The sequence below is a fragment of the Pinus tabuliformis genome, chromosome 5_2, assembly GCF_031772625.1.
Source record: "Pinus tabuliformis cultivar Carrire ecotype Pingquan chromosome 5_2, CPIR1, whole genome shotgun sequence".
Lineage (NCBI taxonomy): Eukaryota > Viridiplantae > Streptophyta > Pinopsida > Pinales > Pinaceae > Pinus > Pinus tabuliformis.
Window position 1 is genome coordinate 132,325,828 of NC_142306.1, and position 9,945 is coordinate 132,335,772.

At 37.6% G+C, this 9,945-nt stretch overlaps 1 protein-coding gene across 2 annotated transcripts; it reads right to left on the reverse strand.

Annotated features, from left to right (window-relative positions):
- Positions 1-307: 307 nt before the first annotated feature.
- Positions 308-7,291, reverse strand: LOC149157864 (uncharacterized). Of its 2 annotated transcripts, XM_089436035.1 has the most exons (10): positions 6,533-7,291; positions 6,281-6,340; positions 5,625-6,037; positions 5,419-5,518; positions 5,167-5,226; positions 4,651-4,770; positions 2,497-2,616; positions 1,030-1,278; positions 663-795; positions 308-517 (listed from the first exon to the last, which is right to left on the reverse strand). In XM_089436035.1, the coding sequence occupies exons 1-9, from the start codon at positions 6,539-6,541 to the stop codon at positions 766-768; spliced, it is 1,161 nt and encodes a 386-aa protein (XP_089292161.1). In that variant the 5' UTR covers positions 6,542-7,291; the 3' UTR covers positions 308-517; positions 663-765. The 2 variants fall into 2 exon arrangements, with proteins under 2 accessions (XP_089292161.1, XP_089292162.1); XM_089436036.1 differs by lacking the exons at positions 308-517; positions 663-795; positions 2,497-2,616 and having other exon boundaries at positions 818-1,278; positions 6,533-6,735.
- Between the last annotated feature and the right edge of the window lie 2,654 nt (positions 7,292-9,945).

Sequence of the window (9,945 nt, forward strand, 5' to 3'; positions counted from 1 at the left end):
CAGGCAAACACAAGTAAGCAAGGAATTGAGTATACATCACATTATTTTCTGAAGATATAACCGAAGACGCAAACCCCGAACTGGGTATACATATTTAGCAAAGATTCAAAAACAAATTTAAGCAAATGGTGCCGTCCACTGCTGGCCATGGTAGCCATATCAAACCGCAAAATAATTAACTGGCACAGCTCTATAAACCTTCATCGTCACAAAAGAGAATAACAGGAAACTACATAATTTCAGAGCAGAATAAGCTCTGGGTAATATCTGAAATGATAATCACATCGTCATAGCAAAATTTATTTACATTTGGGAAAAAAACCCATTAAAAGTTCTAACCCTCTTCTAAATTGAGCTTTTTGGCTATGAAACAGGCATCCCATAGATGCAGAGAGCCATAGCCACGCTTTAAGTTTCCCCTCCAACCAGGGCAAGTTCTTACCCATAACTGGAAACTCCGCCACTGTAGACACGTCGCCCTACCAAGCAGGTTGAGCCAGCTCCAGGTCCCAACGTCCTGCATTGCATTTCAAATACAGGAAAACTGATTAGGGTATCTGATAGGGCTTGAACACCTACAGTCACGAAGAACAAGGAAATAAGAGCAGAACAAGGAAATAAGAGCAGAGAACCAGCTGAAAGATAAAACCAAAGCTTTTTACCTGTAAACATTTCTGATCCACCGCCAGACCATCAAACAGGACCTTAACTTCAGCATAAGCAGTTTCAAACCAAAGAATTCTTCAGGCTGCCCGTATAACAGGATCAGGAGAATTTGCATCTACCATGTAGACTCTGCACCTTTGCAGATTTATGATTATCGCAGTAAAGAAGAAACAACAATTATTTTAATATAATACAATTTCACAGTCAGCCATATTTTCAATATCCTGACTAATTATAGTAAGGATATTTACAAATTCAAATAAAATTTTGGCCCCACATTGTAATGTACGACTCTGTGTATGTATGTAATTACAAGGGTAGAAGATATCGGAAAGCAAATTCATATGGCATTACTTCTGTCACCTGTGAAACACATTCATCTGTCTTTCCTTTCAAGCATTCCTCCACAGTAGCTCTTGAAGAGATCGGTAATTGCTCACATATCCACTCTAACAAGGATTTTTTATCCTTTGCAAAATCCCACATATACCAATCTAACAGTTTTGGAATAAGGACCTTCCTCTCAGCAGTAACACCAATAGCAGCCAGCAAATATTCCCTTTTGGCTGCTTCCAATTCCGTTTCCACCTTATTAGATGTATATACCCGCACCTGTCCATTGACAAAACCAAAGATTCAGAGATGTGAACACCTATTTTTGGAAATCCCTGTAAAAAGCATACAAACATGGACATAAAAGCAATGTTTTTCTGAGAATTTTCATTTTTATGAGTTTCCAAGTGTAAGTGTTAGAAAACATTTGCCCATATTTCAATCATGAACAAGGGGGATTTCCCACGAGGCTTTGCATGAGCATCTTCTGGAATATATATAGAGCAAGATGGTTGGTTGATTATACTGTCTTGTGTGCTTCAAATGCAGAGTTTAGGAGCACTTTGCATTGTATGCTTCAAATGCAAAGTCTGAAAGATGCCTTAATACATGCATTTACTCAAAAATTGTTCTACAATGTTAACTGATTGAATTAGACGCTAGACTGGAGGCCTGCATTTAAAGTAAACAGCCCATAATTACAAGTCCCACAACAATTTAACTTTATATGCATGCGGCATGTATGGCGTCCCACCATCTATGTTACTGGATCGGATCCAAGAATAGTGTTTCTGTGGATCTGCATCGAGCTCCGTTTCGGATACATTTCCAGAAGGATCCACACGAGATCTGTTTATGGCTTGGAAAAAATGTCAACCTAGCAGATCCTCCAATGAAAAGAACATATTTTAAAAATCACAAAGAAACATAAAATTAAAATTAAAAATGGCAGAGTGCAGGGCCCTAAAACCATAATTTCTCCCTACAAAATAGACCATCCTCCCATCCTAGAACATACAAATCTGAGATTTTGTAGCAGTCTGCATTTCTGAGTTTGTGAGAAAAATCCAGAGCATAACGTTTTCAAAGATTCTGAATTTTCTATGTTTATATATATATATATATATATATATATATATATATATATATATTTGAGAACAATAATCAATTTCGAACATAATGTTTTCAGAGATCTGAATTTTCTATGTTTATGATTCACTCTCTCTCTCTCACACACACACCCCATTTCCCCACATCCAGATCCTGACTTTTCAAAAACTCTGACAGATCCATCATTTCCATGCAACTTAGACCACTGTTTTTCTTTATGTGTTGGCTATTAGTTTGATTTTAATTTTGCGTTTCAAAGCTTAGGGCTCCAGCAGAAAACCATGGTTGATATTTTGATTTCAAATTTCAATAACTCATTTATAGAACTATTAGGCAGATTTATTCACGACACATGCACATAAGCCCAAGTGCAGATCTACTACTTACAACAGGAGAGGACCAACTTCCACAACACAATGCAAACGTAATCAATGGCTCAGAACACTCTAAACCATAAACAGCCCGCATCATAGCCTCCTCGTCAGATTTTCCATTTTTCCAATAGGCCTGGCATTCAGTCAACACAGAAAGGTCAGTTAGATACATAAGTTGGAAGAATTTGAAATATCTTCCCTGGAAAGGAAAATTATTAGAGTGAAAGGGTGTTCGAAGTATGAAATGTTCAATAGCCAATGCATTCATCAATTGCCCTCCCACATTAAGGACTGCGTGTAACCCTCCAATCACAGTACACACAGAAATTAAATAACTCCAAAATAATGTCGATAGGAAATTCCACAAGTTCTTTGATAATCTTATTATCATTATAGAAGCAGGGAAACCTGTCATTATATAAGTTACAGAAAGTTCCTTCAATGTTTGCACTCTGATACAGACAGCTACTGTGGTAAGAAATGAGCAATAAAGTCGATTGATTGCATTCTCATATTTGGCAATGTCATACCTTGCGCATTACCGAAACAACCTTCTGAGGTGTGCCTGGTATTCCGTGTTCAAGGAAGGCCTGAAGTTCTCTAAGCGTAAAAGTTCAAAAAATTGTATTAGTCACAGGAAGATGCATCCTAGAGTATCAGTTGTTTAGAAAGCAATAAATGAAGACTGGGAGAACCACTTAAAAAGTTGAATGAGTTTGTTTAGATAACAATAAACAGAAACTATACATGCAAACCAGGGGGAATGTTAGTATCATACATGCATCATGCAGGCATTGTAAATGTTGATCCAAAACGCTAGCTTCTGCTGATATGTCAAGCCCTTTACATCTGCAGAACATAGTTTGCTGACAAGAAATCTGAAAGCACAGACTTATAGATTAGCCAAAACCTAAAAACGACTAAAAGAGAACATAAGCAAACAAACATGCATAATAGCATTATTTCAACAAATGACAAACACACCTTAATCTTCTGAATAAAGAAGCACAAACATGGACATAAAAGCAATGTTTTTCTGAGAATTTTCATTTTTATGAGTTTCCAAGTGTAAGTGTTAGAAAACATTTGCCCATATTTCAATCATGAACAAGGGGGATTTCCCACGAGGTTTTGCATGAGCATCTTCTGGAATATATATAGAGCAAGATGGTTGGTTGATTATACTGTCTTGTGTGCTTCAAATGCAGAGTTTAGGAGCACTTTGCATTGTATGCTTCAAATGCAAAGTCTGAAAGATGCCTTAATACATGCATTTACTCAAAAATTGTTCTACAATGTTAACTGATTGAATTAGACGCTAGACTGGAGGCCTGCATTTAAAGTAAACAGCCCATAATTACAAGTCCCACAACAATTTAACTTTATATGCATGTGGCATGTATGGCGTCCCACCATCTATGTTACTGGATCGGATCCAAGAATAGTGTTTCTGTGGATCTGCATCCAGCTCTGTTTCGGATACATTTCCAGAAGGATCCACACGAGATCTGTTTATGGCTTGGAAAAAATGTCAAGCTAGCAGATCCTCCAACAAAAAGAACATATTTTAAAAATCACAAAGAAACATAAAATTAAAATTAAAAATGGCAGAGTGCAGGGCCCTAAAACCATAATTTCTCCCTACAAAATAGACCATCCTCCCATCCTAGAACATACAAATCTGAGATTTTGTAGCAGTCTGCATTTCTGAGTTTGTGAGAAAAATCCAGAGCATAACGTTTTCAAAGATTCTGAATTTTCTATGTTTATCATAGTGATATATATATATATATATATATATCTATATATATATATATATATATTTGAGAACAATAATCAATTTCGAACATAGTGTTTTCAGAGATCTGAATTTTCTATGTTTATGATTCACTCTCTCTCTCACACACACACCCCATTTCCCCACATCTAGATCCTGACTTTTCAAAAACTCGGACAGATCCATCATTTCCATGCAACTTAGACCACTGTTTTTCTTTATGTGTTGGCTATTAGTTTGATTTTAATTTTGCGTTTCAAAGCTTAGGGCTCCAGCAGAAAACCATGGTTGATACTTTGATTTCAAATTTCAATAACTCATTTATAGAACTATTAGGCAGATTTATTCACGACACATGCACATAAGCCTAAGTGCAGATCTACTACTTACAGCAGGAGAGGACCAACTTCCACAACACAATGCAAACGTAATCAATGGCTCAGAACACTCTAAACTATAAACAGCCCGCATCATAGCCTCCTCGTCAGATTTTCCATTTTTCCAATAGGCCTAGCATTCAGTCAACACAGAAAGGTCAGTTAGATACATAAGTTGGAAGAATTTGAAATATCTTCCCTGGAAAGGAAAATTATTAGAGTGAAAGGGTGTTCGAAGTATGAAATGTTCAATAGCCAATGCATTCATCAATTGCCCTCCCACATTAAGGACTGCCTGTAACCCTCCAATACAGTACACACAGAAATTAAATAACTGCAAAATAATGTCGATAGGAAATTCCACAAGTTCTTTGATAATCTTATTATCATTGTAGAAGCAGGGCAACCTGTCATTATATAAGTTACAGAAAGTTCCTTCAATGTTTGCACTCTGATACAGACAGCTACTGTGGTAAGAAATGAGCAATAAAGTCGATTGATTGCATTCTCATATTTGGCAATGTCATACCTTGCGCATTACCGAAACAACCTTCTGAGGTGTGCCTGGTATTCCGTGTTCAAGGAAGGCCTGAAGTTCTCTAAGCGTAAAAGTTCAAAAAATTGTATTAGTCACAGGAAGATGCATCCTAGAGTGAAGATCAGTTGTTTAGAAAGCAATAAATGAAGACTGGGAGAACCACTTAAAAAGTTGAATGAGTTTGTTTAGATAACAATAAACAGAAACTATACATGCAAACCAGGGGGAATGTTAGTATCATACATGCATCATGCAGGCATTGTAAATGTTGATCCAAAACGCTAGCTTCTGCTGATATGTCAAGCCCTTTACATCTGCAGAACATAGTTTTCTGACAAGAAATCTGAAAGCACAGACTTATAAATTAGCCCAAACCTAAAAACGACTAAAAGAGAACATAAGCAAACAAACATGCATAATAGCATTATTTCAACAAATGACAAACACACCTTAATCTTCTGAATAAAGAAGCACAACTTGGTAGCCGACCCAAGTCAAATGAGTGTGCAGTGATATCATGGAAATGTTTGTATGGACCAATATCTCTCAGGATTGATTCAGAACAAACACCATAAGGATCTTTGAAATGCATTTCTTCTGAACATTCTGTAGGTATTTTACGGCTCAAAGGGCTTCTCGAGCCATAACTCTTTGACCTTGAAAAAGTCAACCGTGAAACTGTTGACGATGTCTCCTTATTGGTTGCCAACGATGGTCTTGTTAGCTTCAAAAAAATACTCATCAAACACTTCACAATCTCTTCAGAAAGCTTGTTTGGTTGTGTGCTTTTCCCCTCTTCAAAAATATTCAGGGATGGTAGTTTCGTTGGTCCAAAATGAGTATTCACTAGAGTATGCTCTGTCTGGCAAATGTTATAATATCATACATAAATTGAATCAATATCTACTCATACGATATTCTGAAAGTGCAGGTGCACATAAGAAATGTAACTTATTTTTTACTTGAAATGAATTCATAATTCTTTTCTTGGAAAAAAAAACTATACTCTTCCTTCAATGTTTGCACTCTGATACAGACAGCTACTGTGGTAAGAAATGAGCAATAAAGTCGATTGATTGCATTCTCATATTTGGCAATGTCATACCTTGCGCATTACCGAAACAACCTTCTGAGGTGTGCCTGGTATTCCGTGTTCAAGGAAGGCCTGAAGTTCTCTAAGCGTAAAAGTTCAAAAAATTGTATTAGTCACAGGAAGATGCATCCTAGAGTGAAGATCAGTTGTTTAGAAAGCAATAAATGAAGACTGGGAGAACCACTTAAAAAGTTGAATGAGTTTGTTTAGATAACAATAAACAGAAACTATACATGCAAACCAGGGGGAATGTTAGTATCATACATGCATCATGCAGGCATTGTAAATGTTGATCCAAAACGCTAGCTTCTGCTGATATGTCAAGCCCTTTACATCTGCAGAACATAGTTTGCTGACAAGAAATCTGAAAGCACAGACTTATAAATTAGCCCAAACCTAAAAACGACTAAAAGAGAACATAAGCAAACAAACATGCATAATAGCATTATTTCAACAAATGACAAACACACCTTAATCTTCTAAATAAAGAAGCACAAACATGGACATAAAAGCAATGTTTTTCTGAGAATTTTCATTTTTATGAGTTTCCAAGTGTAAGTGTTAGAAAACATTTGCCCATATTTCAATCATGAACAAGGGGGATTTCCCACGAGGCTTTGCATGAGCATCTTCTGGAATATATATAGAGCAAGATGGTTGGTTGATTATACTGTCTTGTGTGCTTCAAATGCAGAGTTTAGGAGCACTTTGCATTGTATGCTTCAAATGCAAAGTCTGAAAGATGCCTTAATACATGCATTTACTCAAAAATTGTTCTACAATGTTAACTGATTGAATTAGACGCTAGACTGGAGGCCTGCATTTAAAGTAAACAGCCCATAATTACAAGTCCCACAACAATTTAACTTTATATGCATGCGGCATGTATGGCGTCCCACCATCTATGTTACTGGATCGGATCCAAGAATAGTGTTTCTGTGGATCTGCATCCAGCTCTGTTTCGGATACATTTCCAGAAGGATCCACACGAGATCTGTTTATGGCTTGGAAAAAATGTCAAGCTAGCAGATCCTCCAACAAAAAGATCATATTTTAAAAATCACAAAGAAACATAAAATTAAAATTAAAAATGGCAGAGTGCAGGGCCCTAAAACCATAATTTCTTCCTACAAAATAGACCATCCTCCCATCCTACAACATACAAATCTGAGATTTTGTAGCAGTCTGCATTTCTGAGTTTGTGAGAAAAATCCAGAGCATAACGTTTTCAAAGATTCTGAATTTTCTATGTTTATCATAGAATTATGCTTGGCTTCAGGCTTGGGATCTTTAGTGTACAATATACTATAAGCTTCTACAATTGGATGGCTGACAATAATGGTAGACGTTATACCGAACTCACTCCTTGAATCATTGGATGGACCGGACCGGGAATTTTCCGTTAGGTTCGGACCGTCTCTTTGAAGTAAACTTCAGCTTTCTTTAATACTGTGTCGGCACTCTGATACTTGTTTTCCCTCTTTCTGTTAATCGACTGGAGTTGATTTCTTTAATACTGTGTTGGTACTCTGATAATTGTCATCTTCTTTCTGTTAATCGACTGCAGGCTTGCCGTTGAGGGTTTGACAGAGCTCGATTTCAGTGAAGTGAATTATCGTCTAAACGGTAAGTGTCTGGAATTCTCTTCAGCTGACGTTAATTTGCTGTCTTGTGTTTTCTGTGAAATTGTGTTTGAATTGAATGCATGGGCCGATCTTCAGTTTCTTCTGTTTTCGGGGTTCGGACTAGACAATCGACAGAAATGCTTCTTTTCTGCGGCCGTTTAATCTTTATTTTGCAGTGTGCGCCATGGTCGATGTCACAGACATGCCGTTTTTATGTCTCTGAAGGCTTGCTTGTTTCTGTCTTTGATGTCTGTCTCCGCAATCGCTTGTCAGGCGAATTCGTGAGACTTGTTTTTGCGGGGTTCGGACTGGAGAATCGACAGAAATGCTTCCTTTTTGCGGCCTTTTAATCTCTACTTTGCAGTGTGCGTCTTGGTTGACGTCACGGACATGTCCTATTTTATGTTTGTGGCTTGTTTGATTCTGTATTTGATTTCTGTCTCCGCGATTACATGTCAAACGAATTGCTGAGACTTATTTTTGCAGCAAAGGCCATAGGTGATTCTCTGTTATTTCATTCACATCAATTTGAATTTTTAACATTGGTACCCTCTAAAATGAACCTTAGGACACATGACTGAAATGGATGACTTTAGACAATGACTCACGTTTATGTTAAACCTCAAAAGAAGGTCTAACAAAGATTTCCAGTTCTCATGTCAGTCTGTTCAGTGGATTTTTGTATGCATTCACTATCTTGTTCTTTTTTTGCCTTTTTTTCTTCTTAAAATTGAGTGCCGCATGGAATGAACAATTGAGGGGAACAATTATTTTTTCTCTGGTGATTGAATTGTTCCTCTGCAGTTACCGTGGATTAGTTTAAGCGCACATCCGTCTGTCCAAAGTGGAATTTGTAGAAATTGGGCACAGGAATCGGGAATTCGGCGTTGTTACATATATTTTGAGCCATGCGATTAATTTTACTGGATATTACCAGCGCGGCGGAATCATCTTGCTCAGCCCTAGGTGAAAGGAAAACAAGTGGACCCTAATGGATCGGTGCAACACAGGGGCAGTTACTGTAAGCAGCAATTGAGCCCAGCAGAAGCATACGATGATCAATAAGAGTGCGGTGGCAGTTCTGAGTATTGCAAAGATTAACCAGTGAAGTTGTAGATCAGTAAATAACCAAATACAGTGTGCTGACGATCTCGAGTGAAGAAGGGGAAACACATCAACACTTTATCACACAATAGGAAACTAAGGAATAATTCCAAGCGATAGAACAAACCATAACACTAAGGAATTGCCCAGCAGTACATATATTGCTCACACAAAAGAATGAGCTACAACGAGGCATGGATTGAAGCGACATAAAGGCTTTCTGTAACTCAAGTAATGAGAATGGGTTTCTGGGCTCAACCTTACAAAGAATGAGTTTGTTTGGAACAAAACCTATATAGTTACATGACTCTTCGCAGACTCTCGAGTCACTGAGTCTACGTGATTCTCCACCCTAGATGAGTTGGTTTGAGCCAGACCCGGCAGTCTGCCCCAGAGCAAGATTGACCCTCCTGAAGCTACCTAACCCCTCCTAAATCTGCTGATTCTTGGCAGAACTTTCACTCAAACATAAAACTACTGAGTTATGATTTCAGGTTTGACTCTTGATTCTAGATTCTTGACAATGGACAGTTTAATGTTTGAGTACCTTCGTTTATTTTGGTTCATGAATCTTAATTTCAATCTTCACGCCATGGCCCATGGTGGTTTTGATTCTTGATGGATGAATGGTGATTATGATTGATAGGGATCATATGATTGATTGTTGTTACTTTTGTGATAATGAGCAGATGTTAATGTCCAGTGTAAAGATAATGGTTTCTTTGACTGGAATTGTTGTGTAAAATTCTTCTCTGTTGTGGAATCAGGGATGGGTGATACTTTGAACGCAGGCAAACCCAAGAAGGGTTCGATAGTAGCAGTGTTTGGCCTGGGGGCTGTTGGGCTTGCTGTAAGTACTAATAACAAGTGCCCTCCTTATGTTCCACTGTATGCATATTAGTATATGTTGCAGTTTTAAAGTCCTCAAACCTTTTTCTAGGGACTATT